This window comes from Muntiacus reevesi, chromosome 2, assembly GCF_963930625.1.
Source record: "Muntiacus reevesi chromosome 2, mMunRee1.1, whole genome shotgun sequence".
Taxonomy (NCBI): Eukaryota; Metazoa; Chordata; class Mammalia; order Artiodactyla; family Cervidae; genus Muntiacus; species Muntiacus reevesi.
This window is the reverse complement of record NC_089250.1, coordinates 277,128,986-277,146,680: the sequence shown is the minus strand read 5'-3', so window position 1 is coordinate 277,146,680 and position 17,695 is coordinate 277,128,986. Positions and strand designations below refer to the sequence as shown.

The 17,695-nt window shown below is 57.7% G+C and overlaps 1 protein-coding gene across 1 annotated transcript in view; it reads right to left on the bottom strand.

The window, feature by feature from the left end:
- PTPRH (protein tyrosine phosphatase receptor type H) overlaps positions 1-14,074 on the bottom strand; it is a 14,845-nt gene extending 771 nt beyond the window's left edge. The window contains exons 1-15 of the mRNA XM_065920806.1: positions 13,572-14,074; positions 12,756-12,789; positions 11,917-12,177; positions 11,086-11,346; positions 9,941-10,240; positions 9,326-9,598; positions 7,080-7,155; positions 6,919-6,966; positions 2,613-2,703; positions 2,152-2,242; positions 1,856-1,932; positions 1,632-1,766; positions 1,164-1,286; positions 882-1,042; positions 1-56 (exon numbers count right to left, since the gene is read on the bottom strand). The exon at positions 1-56 is cut by the window's left edge and continues 80 nt beyond it. Of these exons, the coding sequence (XP_065776878.1) occupies positions 1-56; positions 882-1,042; positions 1,164-1,286; positions 1,632-1,766; positions 1,856-1,932; positions 2,152-2,242; positions 2,613-2,703; positions 6,919-6,966; positions 7,080-7,155; positions 9,326-9,598; positions 9,941-10,240; positions 11,086-11,346; positions 11,917-12,177; positions 12,756-12,789; positions 13,572-13,622 (2,038 nt within the window). The 5' untranslated portion in view covers positions 13,623-14,074. The remainder of the gene's footprint in view (positions 57-881; positions 1,043-1,163; positions 1,287-1,631; positions 1,767-1,855; positions 1,933-2,151; positions 2,243-2,612; positions 2,704-6,918; positions 6,967-7,079; positions 7,156-9,325; positions 9,599-9,940; positions 10,241-11,085; positions 11,347-11,916; positions 12,178-12,755; positions 12,790-13,571) is intronic.
- Between the last annotated feature and the right edge of the window lie 3,621 nt (positions 14,075-17,695).

Genomic DNA, 17,695 nt, shown 5'->3' with positions numbered 1-17,695 from the left:
GCTGCCGCAGCAGCACGTCCAAGGCAATGAGGGTGCCCGTGCGGCCCACGCCGGCGCTAGGCAGGGACAAGGAGGCGTCAGGCCATGGGGGTGCCGGGAGCCCCCGCTGACTGGAGGGCTCTGTCTTTGGAGTACCCAGGGGTCGGGTATTTAGCGAGGCTATTCTGGAGGCTACGGTGCAAGTGGGGGTTGCCTAATAAGCAGGAAGTAATAAGCAATGACTGCGCACAGTTCTATCTGCGAGGCCCCGTTCCGGATGCCTCATGTCTTCTGTGCACTTGTCCCACCCCTCAGAAGTAGGAGCTGTCAGCTGAGCGTGTCCACTATACAGAGAGGGCAATGCGGTGAGTGAGGTGAGGCCCACTGTCCCAGGACACTCAGCTGGTCAGTGACCAGCTGGGGTTCAGACTACAGAGCAGATGAGCTCCCAAGCCAGTCATTTTTCTTTAAACATAAAATGAACCATTTTAATTTTAAAATTATTATTATTATTATTATTTTGCCAAGCCGTGAGACTTGTGGGGTCTTAGCTCCCCGACCAGGGAATGAACGCCGGCTCTTGGCAGTGAAAGCACCGTGTCCTAACCACTGGGCCACCAGGGAGTTTCCCCGAGGAGGTGTTTTAAACATTTCTTAAGACCTCTGGCCGTTTCGCCCTCTTGTCCTTCACACGCTCCTCCCTGCCCATGCCGCTGCCTCCTTTATTTCTTTTCCCTCCTTTCCCATGCCTTCATCTTCATCCTCATTCGCAACCTGCACCACCACCCCTTCACCTCCTGCCTCCATCTCCTGCATGCCTTCCTGGTCTCCTCCACAAGTCCCCGAGGGACCCGAGGGGCCGAATTCTGAGGCGCAGGGCCGGGAGTCCGGCCCCTCCTCACCTGCAGTGCACGATCGGAGGCCCGCCCCCCACCGCCTGGTCCAGCCACTGCCGGAGCATCCTCCAGAAGGCCAGCAAGGGGTCTGGGGAGTGGGGCACACCGTGGTCTGGCCAGGTCACGTAGTGGAACTGACGCACCGACAAAGTCTTCTTCTGTTGCTCCTAGAGGCAGGGGTTGAGGGGACCTCAGTCCGGGGCCGGTTTCTGATGCGTGGGGTCACCGCTGGGGCCCACGGAGCTCGGGAGGGGGGAGGAACCGCCAGCCGAGGGGGGCGGGGCTTACATGGAGGAGCGTCAGGTTTCGGACAGTCCAGTTCTCCGTCACCTCCTCCCCCATCAGGGTCACCTGCAGGGGCCCATGGGTGCAGGGCTGGGCGTCCAGAGGCCAGTAATGCTCACACTTCACCTGGGGGGAGATGGGGGTGGGTCAGGGTACAGGCGGCTGCGGAGACCCTCCCCGGAGCACCCCCGCGGGTGGCTCTGGCTTTCAGCATCGGGGACTCGCCCCGGCCCGGGAACCAAGTGGAGAGCCACCCCAGCCAGGAGGCCTCCCCGCTCCTCAGGTCTTCCAGAGCAGCTTCGCCCCATACGAGGCCCAGCGGGTGGACTGGGGGAGGCGGGAGGGGTGCAGTCGTGCTGGGAACCCCCGAGCTTGGGTCAGGGTCCTCCCCGGGACCCGTGTCTGGGGCAGGATCACAGGCTGGAGCCTGGAGGGCGGCACCCCCAGCCCGGGGCCCGGGGCTCCCCTCACCCGGCCGGACTCCACGCAGTTGGTCAGCATGACCAGGGTGTGGCTCTGCTGCTCCCACACCAGGCGCCAGAAGTCGCCCACGGTCTGCGGCAGGGGGCCCTGGGCCGCGATGAACTCCCGGGAGTTCCAGAGACCCTGGTGGAGGGAGGCAGGCGGGTCAGGGCCCCCCTGCCCCCGGCCCTTACCTTCCGAGGCTCCTGAGCCCAGCCTGACCCCAGCCTTACGGGGATGAAGCTGGCGTTGATGTACTCGGAGCCGGGCTGTCCGAGGAGGGCCCGCAGGGGCACGCGGGACCAGTCGTCTAAGGGGAGACGCTGGAGTTAGCGCCGCGGAGGGAGCGGGGAAGGCGGGGACGGGCGGACCCGAGGAGCTGGGAGGGGGGCGAGGGACCCCGTCGTCGGGAGGAGCCGGCCGAGGGGCTCCCCGCTCACGGGGGCAGGGGCTTTATCTCTCGAGGGGTGCAAGGGACGAGGGTGTTGCCTCGTGTTGGGCGTTGCCCTTCTTGCCCGCCGAGACTCACAGGGCAGCACGTTCCTGTAGCGGTTCTTGGCGCTGTTCTCCGGGGCTGAGGCCACCATCTGGGACTGGCCGAGGTCCTCCAGGGCCAGTTGCTGGGGGCGGAGGAAGGGGAGGGTGCACGGGCGCTGGATTTCCTCGGCCCACCCCCACCCGGGGCCAGCCCCGTGGCGCCACCCCACTCACCCCTTGCCCCTCGGAGTTCTGCAGCACCCACGGAGGTAGGAGGCGTGTGCCCACCGTCCCCGGGGGGCGTCTGAGACGCCTGCTGGGAGAAAGGGGCCCGGGGTGGGGGCAGGCGAGAGAGGAGGCACCCGGCTACCGGACACCAGCGTGAGAGTCCAAAAGGTGGCCGATCGTGGCTGAGGATTTCGGTGTGAGCCACCCAGCTGGGCATGCCTGCTTCGGCTCAGCCCCGCAGGGGCGGGAGAGGCTGGTGGGCGCGTGGGGCCCGGCTAACCCCACCTGGTACTCCTCGGCAAAGCCATAGTTGCTATCCTTCTCATTTCTCCAGACGTGCTGGGCAAAGTCTTCGGCCAGGATGTCCCCTGGGAACCTGTCGGGGGAGAGGGGTGAGTCGGTTGAACCACCTTTAACCGCATGTTCTTGGGATAAAAGGAGAGGATTTTGCTTCTTTTTTTTTTTAACCACCCCAGGACTTACTTATCTTATAATTGGAAGTTTGGACTTTTTATCCTCTTTCACCCATGTCACCCTCTGCCTCTGGCACCCACCAATGTCTTCTCTGTATGAGTCTGAGGTTTAATTTAAAAGTTTTTTGTTTTTTTTTTTACCGTGCCACAAAGCTTGCAGGATCTTAGTTCCCTGACCAAGGATTGAACCCAAGCCTCTGGCAGTAAAAGCACTGACTCCTAATCCCTGGACTACCAGGGAATTCCCTCGACCACTCCATATGTAAGTGACATCATACAGTATTTGTCCTCCTCTGACTAATCTCACTTAGCATAATGCCCTAAAGGTCCATCCTCGGTGTCACAAATGGCATCATTTCATTCCTTTTTTATGGCTCAGTAATATTCTAGCATCTATGTATGTTACATGTTCTCTGTTCATTCATCCACTGATGGACATCCAGGTTGTTACCATATCTTGGCTATGGTGGATACTGCTGCTATGAACATGGGAGGTGCAGACATCTTTTACATTAGGGATTTTGTTTCTCATTCATCCAATCCGTCTGCGGGTATACACCCAAAAGAATTGAAAGCAGTGTCTCAGATATTTGTACACCCGTGTTCATAGCTGCATTATTCACAGTAGCTAAAAAGTGAAAGCAAACCAAGTGTCCATTGATAGATGAATGGATCAAGAAGATGTGGTCTGTGTATACGGTGGAATATTATTCATTCTTAAGGAGGAAGGAAATTCTGACCCATAAGGCAACATGGATGAACATGAGGGCCTGCTGCTGAGTGAAATGAGCCAGTCACAAGAGGACAAATACGATTCCATCTATATGAATCTATATGAGGCAGGTAGTCATCAAACTCATACAACCAGAAAGTAGAAGGGGGTTTCAGGGGCTGGGGAGGTTGGGGAAATGGGGAGTTAGTGTTTACTGGGTACAAAGTTTCATTTTTGCCAGGTGAAGAGAGTTCTCCCGCTCCAGGTGCTCACGCCTCCTCCCTTGGAGTGCAATGCTACAAGGACAGTCGTTCAGACTCGGTTTTGAGTCCCTGGCTGGAGGCTCACCAGTGCAGTCCTCATTTTGTTTTTTCTTGTTTTTCTTTTTTTTTAACGTAATTGGGTTTTGGTTTATTTTTACACTTTTCATTTGTATTTATTCATCTGGCCGAGCTGCGTGGCCTGCAGGGGATCCCCGACCCGCGGCTGAACCTGGCCCTGGCGGTGAAGCGGACGCCAGGGAGGTCCCCAACTCTCCTTCCTGACGAGCTGATTGCATTGCACACCCACACCACCGCCCCTTTCAGGCCACACATGCTGGGCCGTCTGCTCAGATAGCCACCAGCGACAGGGAACAGCCCTCAGGGTCCGCTGAGGTGATTCCAGTTGAACCAGTTTGGCGTGCACTGCCCACTTTCCCGCAAGAAAACCAGGATACAGCCTCTTCCTTGGGGGTCCCCCGCCTCCCGGCCTGGTGTGACGTGTGACCTCGCTGGGATCTGTGCGTGCGGGACACTGCCTCCGCATGGTGTGTCTGCGGACCCAGTGGCCTCATCATACCCACACAACGACGAGACACATCAAAACGCCCCTTTGCGTTCAGGCTCCTCAGGCAGTCCGGCTTTCTCTGCTTCCTTCCCACCCTTCACGGAAGCCTGCTGTCTGCACCGCGACTCCAGGGGAACAAGGACTGTTTTCAAAGTCCCCTATCTGATTTGCCTCCTTATCTCCAGTTCCAAAGGCCACCTCTCAGGCCATCCTTCGAGTCAGTGCTCCGCAGCGTTCGGTGCCGCTGACGGCACTTCGGTTCTTTTCCGGATCCACCCTCTCCTGGTTGGCACCACCACCGGCCTCTCTGCCCGCTGCTCCTCCTCCTCGGTGGGCCCCTCACCCTCCATCCATCCTAAAAGGGGGGCGTTCCCGGGAGTCCATCCTCGAGTCCCCCTTTCCCACTGGACACACGCTTCTCATGGGGTTTGACCACCTCTGTAGCTTCACCTTCCTCTGCGATTTCTAAATCTCCAGTCCCTACTTGTCTCCGTCCTGGGCTTTGGACCTGTTTCCCACCAGTTTCCAGGAATCTCCACCCGCGAGTGCCCGAGGGTCGTCGCTGGGACATGCAAACACGCACACCCAGGTGGAGGATGGCAAAATGCTCGACGTATAGGCGGGACCAGACTTGGAATCCAGTGGGTGCAGAGATGTGTCGCAGGCGCCGTATAATGGACACAGGGTCAGGGGGAGAGGCCAGAGGGTGACTGGAGGCAGGATGCTGGCCAGGACAGATTCTATGGCAAAGGAGAAACTGGGCATCGTCGTCCCCCACACCTGTATTATATCCTCCTCAGGCACCTACCTCTGGTGGCCATCCCCTCTTTATTTTTGTGCCCACGAGTCCCAGGGACAGCAAGGCGATCAAACCAGTCAATCCTAACGGAAATCAGTCCTGAATATTCATTGGGAGGACTGATGCTGAAGCTGAAACTCCAATACTTTGGCCACCTGATGTGAAGAACTGACTTGGAAAAGATCCTGATGCTGGGAAAGATTGAAGGCAAGAAGAGAAGGGGACATAGAGGATGAGATGGTTGGATGGACTCAATGGACATGAGTTTGAGCAAACTCTTGGATGTAGTGAAGGACAGGGGAGCCTGGCATGCTGCAGCCCATGGGGTGACAGAGTCGGACTCCACTGAGCAACTGAACAACAACCTCACAGCTGGTCTCCAGCTTTCCTTAACTCCTTGCCCTGACTCTCCTCTGTTAATCCCTGGGGACTGTTCTAACGAAGAGATTTAATGATGATTGACCCAGAGTGATGAAGGCATTTGCACAAATGTTCTCCTGAACTGCAGAACTTCATACAATGGCTTGTTCATCTTCGTCTTCACCTGCACATCCAACAAGCATTTCAAAGTCAGTGTGTCCACCGCTGAGCTCCTGACACTTTTCCCCCAAACCTGCCCCCACCATAGACATTCCACCTCGAGTCGTGGCGATTCCAGCCTTCCTGGGGCTCAGCCTAAATGCCTTGGGGTCACTCTCGAGCCCTCTCTGAGTTCCACACCAACACATCCAATCTTTAACCAGATCTGCTGTTTAAACACTCATCTTGACTGACATCTTGAATCTGATTCCCTCTAACCGCTTCCTGCTCTGAGGCTTAACGACGTCTGCATTATTAAACACAACTTGCTGCTTCCCTGCTTTTTTGCCTTTGCTTCTTAACTGTATCACGGGTCTACTCAAAACCTTCTTAACTGTATCACAGGTCTACTCAAAACACTTCGATCTCCAGATAAAATGCAAAGTCTTCACTCTCATCTGACCCCACCTGGTACCTCTCCAACCTCACTTCCTACCCGCCTCCCTTCACCCACACTCTGCTCAGCCTCAGAGACACGCCTTGTTCTCCCAACACCCCAAGAGGGCGACTGCTTCTGGGCCTCCGACTGGAATGTCTTTTCCCCAGGTGGGCACAGGGCTCTTCCCCTCATTTGCTTCAGGTCTGTCCTCAAATGGTTTTCTCTTAGTCATCTGCTGAGTGAGGCTGCTCCTGGACACCCCATTTAAAATACTGCTCCCCTACTCTTCTCAGCCCCACCTCTCACCCTATTTGTCTCCACGGAACCATCACGGCCTTCATCAACTTGTTCTGCTTCCTGTGTGCGTGCGTGTTTGCTTTTGGCTGTGCCTCGAAGCCTGAAGGATCTTAGGTCCCCGACCAGGGGTCTAACCCGTGTGCCCTGCAGTGGAAGCCTGGCGTTCCAACCCCTGGACCAGCAGGGAAGTCCTTGTGCTGGAACGTAAGCTCCACAAGGGCAGGACTCTTTGCTTCCGTCGCTGCTTCCTACAACAGTGCCTGACTCTTAACAGGGGTTCCGTGAACGTGCTGTTGGATGAATGAGCGGGACTCCCAGAGTGGAGACTGAAAGCGTTCCGTAGTCACGGGCCCAGAGCGCTTAGGGAGCGGGCAGCGGTGGAGGCATGATGGTCCCTGCCACAGGGGGCTGGGCCTTCGAGGCGTGTGCAGGCCGGTCCCCTAGTCCTGCCCTCTGACCTGTCCGGTGGCCAACTGGATTTGACCTGACAGCGACTCGCTGGTGTGCTCCCCAGACCGGCTCACCTGATCTGCAGATCCTTGGGTGTGGTTTTCTTCTCCCTCTTCCTATGCCTGGGAAAAGGACAGGGGGAGGAAAGGCTCGGGGAACGAGGTTGGAGCAGGGGTCCCCGTCTGTCCCCCGGGCCCCCCTCCAGGTGCCCCGTGAGCCCTGCGCGGAGTCTCACCTCTTCAGGAAGAAGACCAGCAGGCCCACCAGAACGAGCAACAGGAGGACGCCGACCACCGCTCCGGCAATGACCCCTGGGGAAGGCGGGGTGGGGGTTGTTAGAGCCCGGGGCTGCGTTCCTGCCAACCCGAGTCCCCCAGACTAGAGGGCAGAGGAGGGAGAGGAGAACGCGCCTCCACCGCCCACCGATCAAACCTTGCCCCACAGCCTCTTAGTTCCCCAGTTGCTCCTCAAAAGTCATCAGTTGCTCGGGGGGCTTTCCTGGAGGCTCCGTGGTAAGAATCCGCCTGCCAGTGCAGGGGACACAGGTTCGATCCCTGGTCCGGGAAGATTCCACAGGCCTCGAAGCAACTAAGCCTGTAGGCCACGACTACTGAGCCTGCGCTCCAGAGCCGGGGAGCTGCGACTCCTGGGCCCACGCACCACAGCTCCTGAAGCCCACGCGCCCCAGAGCCTGTGCTCTGCAACAAGTGACGCCACCGCAGCGAGAAACCGGCGCACCCCAACTAGAGAGGAGCCCTGCCCCCCACAACTGGAGAAAAGCCCTTGCAGTGACCAAGACCCAGCACAGCCAAAAACGAATAATTGATTTTTAAAAAGCAACGAAGCGACATCAGAACAGCGCATGAGCTTTAAAAGCATTACACTAAGTGAGGGAAACCAGTCACGAAGGACCACACACTGCGTGAGTGTATTCTAGGACAGATCCAGGAGGGGCAGATCTAGAGAGACAGGTGTGGGTTAGAGGGCATCAACAGCTGGTTGGTGGGGGGCTGGGGAAGTCGGGAGGGGTGATGGTGGGGGGCTGGGGAAGTCGGGGGGTGATGGTGGGGGGCTGGGGAAGTCGGGGGGTGATGGTGGGGGACGGGGGAAGTCGGGTGCTGATGGTGGGGGGCTGGGGAAGTCGGGAGGGGTGATGATGGGGGGCGGGGGAAGTCGGGGGTGATGGTGGGGGCGGGGGAAGTCGGGAGGGGTGATGGTGGGGGGCTGGGGAAGTCGGGAGGGGTGATGATGGGGGCGGGGGAAGTCGGGGGTGATGGTGGGGGGCTGGGGAAGACAGGGGTGATGGTGGGGGGCTGGGGAAGTCGGGCGGTGATGGTGGGGGGCGGGGGAAGTCGGGTGCTGATGGTGGGGGGCTGGGGAAGTCGGGGGGTGATGGTGGGGGGCTGGGGAAGTCGGGGGGTGATGGTGGGGGACGGGGGAAGTCGGGGGGTGATGGTGGGGGCGGGGGAAGTCGGGGGGTGATGGTGGGGGGCGGGGGAAGTCAGGGGTGATGGTGGGGGGCTGGGGAAGTCGGGGGTGATGGTGGGGGGCTGGGGAAGTCAGGGGGTGATGGTGGGGGGCTGGGGAAGTCGGGGGGTGATGGTGGGGGGCGGGGGAAGTCGGGCGGTGATGGTGGGGGCTGGGGAAGTCGGGGGGTGATGGTGGGGGACGGGGGGAGTCGGGCGGTGATGGTGAGGGCTGGGGAAGTCGGGGGGTGATGGTGGGGGGCTGGGGAAGTCTGGGGGTGATGGTGGGGGGCTGGGGAAGTCGGGGGGTGATGGTGGGGGATGGGGGAGTCAGGGGTGATGGTGGGGGGTGGGGGAAGTCAGGGGGTAACAGGCTTAAAGGAGACTCTTGAGAGTCCCTTGGACAGCAAGGAGAGCAATCCAGTCCATCCTAAAGGAAATCAACCTTGAGTGTTCATTGGAAGGACTGATGCTGAAGCTAAAGCTCCAATACTTTGGCCATCTGATGCGAACAGCTGACTCACTAGAAAAGCCCCTGATGCTGGGAGGGATTCACGGCGGGAGGAGAAGGGGACGACAGAGGATGAGATGGTTGGATGGGGTCACCGATTCAATGGACATGAGTTTGGGTGGACTCCGGGAGTTGGTGATGGACAGGGAGGCCTGGCGTGCTGCAGTTCATGGGGTCTCAAAGGTCGGACACAACTGAGCAACTGAACAACAACAAGGATTAAGGGGACAACTTTTCTTGATGGGATGATGAAAACGTTCTAAGACTGATGGCAATGATAGCTGCAAATACCGCGAACATGCAGCAGCCATTGGGTTGTACCCTTTCAGTGGGTGAACTGTTGTATGTTATAGGAATCACATCTCAACAGAGCTGTTTTAAAGAAAGCAGGAGACCAAACACAAGCACAAAGGACCCCCCAGGCGGGCGGGCCTGCCTCAGAGCAGGGCCTGAAGAGGTCTGGGGAGAAGGTCGTGCGTCCCCTGTCCCCGGGGCTCCGCTCACCTGCAGGCCCGCCCTCCACGTGGCAGGCCACCGAGGCAGACGGGGCCCTCATTTCATCCCAGATGGTCGTGACGGTGGCTGAGTAGGGCTGAGTCGGCCTGCCTAACAACACCTCCATGGCACTCCCGCAGGAGGACCTGTTCTGGGGGCCCAGCTGCCCCTCAACCTCCAGTTCAAAGGTCTCGTAGCCTCCCTGGGGGCAGGACCAGTTCAGGATGGCCTGGTGGCCCCCCGAGGTGATGACACAGGAGACGATGTTGGCAGGATCCGGGGCTGTGTGCAGGGGGATGAGCGGCGTCAGGGGGCTCCATCCGGGGGGACTTCCCACTGCCCCGCTCCCCACCAGGCAGCCAGTTCTCTGAGAACCAGCGCGTCCTTTCCTTCCCCCAAACCAGAACACCTCTTCACCCCTCAGTCTCTGTTGTCCACACGTGGCCAGGCCACAGGTCTCCACAGACTACAACTCCCATGAGCCCTTTGACTGTCCGTGTCACTGCAACACATGACACCACGACCCCATGGCCTGATGGGATTTGGAGTCCGCTCACCTCTCACTGCCCCCAGGCCTGACCTAACCCGCCCCCCGCCACCAGGTCAAAGGGAGCCCCGTCTCACCCGTGGATGCATTGAGGCTCTGTTTGTCACCGTGTACACCGTTGCTCTCGGCCCACACGCTGAAGCGGTACCGAGTCCCGGGCAGCAGTGCCCCCACCGTGTAGCAAGTCCCGTTGGTCCTGCCCGTCTGGCTGTCCTGCTGTCCTTGGGGATCTTGCTTCCTCTGCGGATGGCCGCTGCTGGCCCACTGGACCCAGTATACATAGAACTGCGGCCGTGGGTCTGCAGGGGCCTCCCACCGGAGGGTGATGGAGCTGTTGGTCTGATTTTGCTTCTGCAGGTCCATGACCTCGGTGGGAGCTGAGAGGCGAGGATAGAGACTGAAGGGGCTGGATCCCCAAGGAACCCTGCCCTCCACCCCACACCCGTGGTGCCCCAGTCTCCTCCTCCTCAGAGCAAAGCAGAAATACCCAGGCATGGGAAGGCGTCTGCTTGCTAAGAAGTGCGGACCGCAGAAAAGTGGCCAGGCGTGGGGGGCCAGGACTGCTCAGGCCCTCTGTCCGGGGTCTACAGCCCTGGGTCCCGCCCACCACCAGAGCCTACATCGTCTGTCACAGGCTGCCCCAGGGACAGAACGTTCTCACTTCCAGACATGTCAGCTTTCCAGATGCAGCTGCTGACTCTGGTCTCTCTGGTGTGTGTGTGTGTCTCACGTGTGTGCTCAAGTCGTGTCCGACTCTGTGACCCCATGGACCGTAGCCCACCAGGCTCCTCTGTCCATGGAATGTCCCAGGTAAGAATACTGGAGTGGGTTGCCATTTCCTTCTCCAGGGGATCTTCCCGACTCAGGGATCGAACCCGCGTCTCTTGTGTATCCTGCACCAGCAGGTGGATTCTTTACCACTAGCACTGCTGTAATTAATAAATTAACGAATCGTTGTGGTTACACTGGGTCTCCATGGCTGCAAGCAGGCTTTCCCTATTTGCAGCGAGTGGGGTCTACTCTTGGCTGCAGCGTGCAGGCTTCTCACTGTGCTGGCTTCTCTTCTTGCAGGGCACGTATTCTTTCTTCATCCCCTGCTCATTGTGGCCCAAAGGGACCCTGGGCGAGGGAGTGTGCCACGTTCTCCTGTCAACTCTCCACCACCATCTGTCACCTCCCATTAAAAAAAACAAAAACAATACAAATAGCGGTTGCCTCTCACCTGTGGTGCCGTTGAGAAGCACCCAGGAGCTACTGACTCCATCCTTTACTGCGGACACAGAGAATTCATACAAGGTCCCAGCTTCAAGTCCTTCCACTGTGACAGTGGTATTTGTTGTGTTTTGGGACCCAGTTGCATTACCATCACCAGTCCACTGGACCCAGTAGTTCTCGGGCTCAGGGCCGTTAGGCGCCTCCCAGCGCAGGGTGATGGAGCTGTTGGTCTGAGTCTCCACAGTCAGGTTCCTGACTGTGTTGGGGGCTGAGAAGTTAGGAAGAAGGATTTGGGGTGAGCAGGGGCGGGGAGAGTCACTGCACGTGTCTGACCCTCAGGGTGAGCTCCCAGGCCTTCCCCAGCTCCTGGCCCAGGACATGCGGGGCACATGGTCTAGACTAGCGTCTCCCAAGCTTCAGCGTGTACACTGAGTGGGCATGGCTGTCGGTGTCAGGGTGGTGGAGTAGCTCATGGTCTGAGCCTCCAAACTCAAGGCTCTGACACCATTGGGAACTAGGAGAAAAAGGCTCAGAGGGTCAGCGTATCCACATTCCACAGTACCTAACGCCCCACCCCAGAGCTCAGGAAACGCGCTTCTGCCCCCATCCCTGGTTGCTAAGGGAGATTCTCCCGAGTATTGTGCTCTGTATTCTTCAGTTGAGAACCCTGACTAATCCCCACTCAGAGCCCCATGGATAGTCCTTCAGCCCCTGCTCATTGTGGCCCAAAGGGACCCTGGGCGAGGGAGTGTGCCACGTTCTCCTGTCAACTCTCCACCACCATCTGTCACCTCCCAATAAAAAACACAAACCGGTATGAATGGCGGCTGCCTCTCACCTGTGCTGGCATTGAGAGGCACCCAGGAGCAATTGAGTCCATCCCGTACTGCGCACACAAAGAATTTGTACAAGGTCCCGGCTTCAAGTCCTTCCACTGTGACACTGGTATTTGTTGTGTTTTGAGACCCAGTTGCATTATTGCCACCAGTCCACCAGATCCAGTAGACCTGAGGGTCAGAATCTCCAGGCGCCTCCCACCTCAGGGTGATGGAGCTACTGGTCTGAGCCTCCACAGTGAGGTTCCCGACGGGGCTGGAGGCTGAGAAGTTAGGAAGAAGGATAGGGTGTGAGCAGGGGAGCAGGGGGGAGTGGGGGGGAGAGTCACTGGGCATGTCTGACCCTCAGGGCAAGCTCCCAGGCCTGTCTCAGTGACCGGCCTGGAAGACAGATGTGGGCGCTTGGTCCCGACCAGCGCCTCCCGAGACTCAGCGTGCATGCACATCCCCGGGGGTCTCGTTACAGTCTGGTTCTGACTCAGGGGCCTGGGGTGGGACGGAGGCTCTGCACGCACAGTCGGCTCTCGGGGGCCGCTGCCCATGCATGGATCACACTTGAGTGACAAGGATCTAGAGCAGCACTTTCCGGTGGGATTTCTGTAGCGATGCTGGTCTGGGCCTCCGCAGCCAGCTTCCCGGCAGGGGCGGAGAGTCCTGTCCCTTCTACCACCCCCAACTCCTGCCCCGTGTCTGGAAAGGATCGTTCCCATGGGCACCTGCCGTGGCCACTTTGTCCTCCATAGAGACACCTCCCCACCGCCCCCCGCCCCGCCACAGAGCTCATGGGCGTCGAGGTGCGGTGGCTTTGTGTGGGCTGTGAAGTCAGGCAGGGGTCACTCACCAGCCGCCCTGGCGCCTGTCCAGCTGCACAGGCCCTGGAGACAGCCCAGAGGGGAGAATCAGACTCTGAGGCTCACCTCGCTTCACCCCAGGTGGGCCGGCCGGCCAGCGACCTCCCCGAGTGCCCCGGCCCCTGTGAGCCAGCGCTCCGGGAGGGCAGGAACGGGGCACCGCACCTCCTCCCCCAGGCCGGGCCCCGACAAAGTCACCCCCACGACCTTCCGTCTGCCCTGGGGGGGGGTGTGTGTTGGGGAGGGGGAGCGGGGTGGTGAGGCAGGGGCGGGACTCCAGGGACCCAGGAGCTGGGGCTGGCTTCAAGCACAAGGTGCTGAGATAAACTGAGTGGTTTCACTTCCTTAAAAATATGGCCTTGGAAGATCAAGGGCAGGGATCAACAGGCTGGGAATGAAGGAAGAGACTGGGGCTGGGAACCAGGAAGCTGTCACCCAATCTCAGGCAGGGGGCTGGGGCCTGGACCCCTGATCTGAGGGAGGAGAGGCTGGGGGTCTGCACCCCTGGGTTTTAGGGAGAAAAGGCTGAGGATCTGGAAGTCTTGGGTCTGAGGGAGGAGGGGCAGGGGGCCTGGTCTGACTCCCTTCTCTTTATAAAATACCTGAATCTTGCCAATGACCAACACTTACTTCCACAGCAAACACAGCAGGATCGTGAGAGACCAGGTGTGTGTGAGCCTCCCTAGGAACCTCCCCCAATCCGGAAGCCTGTTTTCCAGGGAAGGGTCAGCCCCGCCCCCTGCAGGGCCGGCGTTCTGGGACCCCAGCATCCCTTTCCCTTGGACCCGGGGTCCTGGGGGACTCACCAGTAGCACCAGGCTCCCCCAGGCCCGGAGGCCCCCGCCGGCCCCGGTCATATCTGCAGACGCTGCCGAGGGACCCAGGTGTCCCAGCCCCGGGACCTTCCACCTGCTGGACTTTAAACGCAAGAATTCCCCTCTCCCAGTCCGACGTGAGGCCACAGGTCAGGGCGGGAAGGGAGGAGGAGGAAGTGGAGGCTTGTAGCCTGTGGCCTGCCCCGCCCCGCAGCCTCGGTCCTCAGCTCTGGACACTAGGCTCCGCCTGGCCTTGAGGTATCCCCTTCCCGCCCCGAAGTTAAGGCGCCGCTTCCCGCGGCCTGGTGAAGGCACGACGCAGGTCCCAGGTGTGCGGGGTGGGATGGCAGCAAGGGGGCCGCTCCGGTGGGGGGGAAAATGTCCAACCTCAAGTGGACAGTTCGGCGCCAGGCCGGCGTCTCATCTCCTGTCCTGCCTTTGGGCTCTGCAAGCTCCGGCCGCCCTCAGACCGTCCCTATTTGCAGGCCCACGCACCACCGTTCTACCTCGGCCCGTGAGTGAGCACCTGGCTTCAATTCACAGTGACTCAGATGCCAAATCGACAGAACTGGGCACAATCCCTTGAAATATGTGGTAGGAATAAGGTAGTTCGCATCAAGTCTTGGAACAACGTCCGGCTCTTTGAAGCCATTCGATAAAACAGCAGCCACACTTACTGTGGGTTAGTCCCTAGTATCCAGAAGGGCTTTTCAGAAGGGCTTTGCCTTCCCGACGATCTGCACACACAAGCTGCCGTGATCTCACTTGCGGTGTGAAGGTGAAGAGAGCAGCTGAGGAAGGCTCTCCGGGCAGGGCACGGGAGCGCTGGGCTCCTTCCCCACTTCCTGCCCTGCGCTCCTCTCCCTTCTCCTGTTCTGAGTGACGTCCTAGAAGAAACCAGTGATGCAGCAGGCACGCTTCTTTGCTTTCTGTGACCTGTTCTAGCAAGTTAATGCAACCCAAGGAGGGGATCTTGGGAATATCTGACTTATAGCCAGTTCAGAAGCACAGGTAACAACCCGGGCTTCTGACTGGCGTCTGAAGGGTGGGTGGGGGGTGGCGGGGGTCAGTTTTGTAGGGCTGAGTCCTCAACCTGTGGCATGGTGTCAGAACTGAGCTGACTTGCAGGACGCCCAGCTGGTGTTGGGAGATTTTGCTTGGTGGGTGAGGGGAGCAAGCCCTACGTTGGGATTGCGTGCAGAGTCGTAATTGTTTATCATCATGAAACACTGAAGGGAAAACAAGGTCCTACTTGGAGAATCCCATGGGCAGAGGAGCCTGGCAGGCTAGTCCATGGGGTTGCAAAGAGTTGGATACAACTGCAGCGACTTAGAGCACAGTACATATTCATATATATATATATATATATATATATATATATATATATATATATATATACACACACACACACACATATAAAACTGAATCACTTTGCTGTACAGTAGAAATTAATAAGTTGTAAATCAACTATTCTTCAATCTAGAAAAAGAAAAAAACCTGGAAAACCCAAATCACTGGAAATACCAACATTTAGAGCCGCATTATGGGGAATTCCCAGACAGTCCTGTGGTTAGGACTCTGGGCTCTCACTACCATGGCCCTGGGGTTCAAGCTCTGCTCAAGGAGCTAAGATCCTGCAAGCTAGTGGTTGGGTTTCCCTGGTGGCTCAGCAATAAAGACTCCACCTGCCAATACAGGAGACGTGAGTTCGATCCCTGGTTCAGGAAGATCCCCTGGAGAAGGAAATGGCAACCCACTCCAGTACCCTTGCCTGGAGAATTCCATGGACGGAGGAGCCTGGAGTGTGGGCTACAGTCCATGGGGTCACAAAGAGTCAGACACGACTGAGGGACTAAACAACAAGCTAGTGGTTGCCTTGGGCTGGAGGCAATGGGTGATGAGTTTAAGGCATGGGGTCTCTTTTTGGGGTGATGAAAATGCTCTGAGATTGCTAGTTGAAAACCCTTGTGAATATACTAAAAACCACATCTACAGTTTTGAGTGAGCTGTTGGGTGGTAGGTGAAGAAAGTGAAAGTGTTACTCAGTCATGTCCGACTCTTTGTGACCCCAAGGACTGTAGCCCACACTCCAGGCTCCTCTGTCCATGGGATTCTCCAGGCAAGAGTACTGAAGTGGATTGCCATTTCCTTCTCGAAGGGATCTTCCTGACCCAGGGATCAAACCTGGGTCTCCAGCACTGGAAGCAGATTCTTTATAGCCTGAGCCACCAAGGAAGCCTGAGAGTATCCCAATAAACCTGCCATCATAACATTTTTAGGAATTGGATACAAATGCCTTCAAAAAGGTCATGGTCACAGCAGAGTGACCACAGACAACAATGCTGTATTATAAATTACAAGGCTGCTAAAAGACTCGATCTTAATTGGTCCCATCACCATAAAGCAACGGTCATTATGTGATGACTCAAGAGGTGTTAGCTAACATTCCCGGGGTACTCATCCTGTGACGTATCCATGTATCAAATCAACACTAGCGTGCCTGAAAGGTACACAGTTACATGTCACCCGTATCTGTTTCAAAAAACAGAACATGGGGTTCAGACAGATGGAGGCTGGAAGTATTGCTCCTTAGCACTTCTCCCTGGGTGGGAGGTTGTTCTGGGGGCCCTTTAGGAGGGGAGAGGGTGCTCACTCTATTTGCCCTGCAGTTACTCTGTCGTGAGCTTCCCACTCTCAATGGCTGGCAGAGTGATGAGGACCTGGGCAGTATAGGAGGTGGTCCCTGACCGCCAAGCGGGTGTGCAGCTGAAGGAAGGCACCCCGGGCAATGTGGCATCTGAGATTGTGAGGAGCAGTCACCCGCCCCAGTCAAAACTCCTGCCTCATCTGGCCTGAGGCAGTTCTCTGTGGTGAGTGGGGGGTCCTGGCCTGTAGGTGGGGCAGGGACTAAAAACCAAGGGTGGGTTCTGGGGGAATCCTTTAAAGCACATCTTGGATGTAGCAGTCTCCTGCCATGAGTCCCTAAAAGCACAACACGGGTGTAGAAGTCCCTGTCCCGTCTTTGCTATGAGGCTCTAAAAGCAGATCATAGCTGTAGAAGTCTCCTCTCTGCTCTAAGAGTCCCTAAAAGCAGATCATAGCTGTAGAAGTCTCCTCTCTGCTCTAAGAGTCCCTAAAAGCAGATCATAGCTGTAGAAGTCTCCTCTCTGCTCTAAGAGTCCCTAAAGGCACGCCACGGCTGTAGAAAGGGAGCAGGGTTTGGAGAGCAGTTCTGTTTTCTGTCCTCACGTGCAGGACCTGAGGCTCAGAGGGCAGAGAGCTGCCTGGGTCACAGCCAAGACGAGGGCCACACCTGGGTTCTTTCTTCTTCAGTCCTCTATTCCCACCGTGTGGTTACCTACCCCCTCCTCCAAGCCCCCTCTGAGTTTCCTCATCTCCTCAGCCCTCTCCTCTTCTGATACTGGGTGTGTTTGCAGTCAGCTGAACTGTGGTCCCCACAGGGATGTGTCCAAGTCCTGAGCCCGGGCCTTTATGGATGTGATGTTGTTTAGGAACAGGGTCTTTGGAGATGTCATGAAGTTAAGAATCTCGGGATGAGATTGCCCTGGACTTAGGCTGGGCCCTCAGTCCAACTACTGGGTCCCCAGGAGAGGACAGCCTCGCAGAGGGAGAACACCACGGGAAGTGTGGCTGGGCTATCAGGAGCTGGGAGGGGTGGGAAGGACCCTCCCCTGAGCACGCCCTGGACAGAGGGCGCCCCTGCTGACACTGTGGATTTGGACTTGTGGCCTCCAGAATGTTAAGTCACCCAGCTTATGGTAATTTCTGACAGCAGCCACAGGAACCTAGCATCGGCCAGCCTCCTGACCTCAGCTCAGTAACATCCTCATCTGGATGTCAGACACAATGCATCCCTGCTGCCATTACAGGGCCCTAGGGAGGGGGGTTACTCCACGCCCCCCCAAGTCCTGGGCATTAGGACTGGGCCATGGGCAGCCCACTGTGGGCACAGTCAACATCACTGCGTTGTACACGCAAACACGTGTTCCCAAGGGAGGGCTCACAGCAGCTGTTCAAAGCATAACCCTGCAAATGGACTATCACCGAATCATGGGCTTAAAAGCGGTTAAAATGGTAAATTCTGTGCGGGGGTA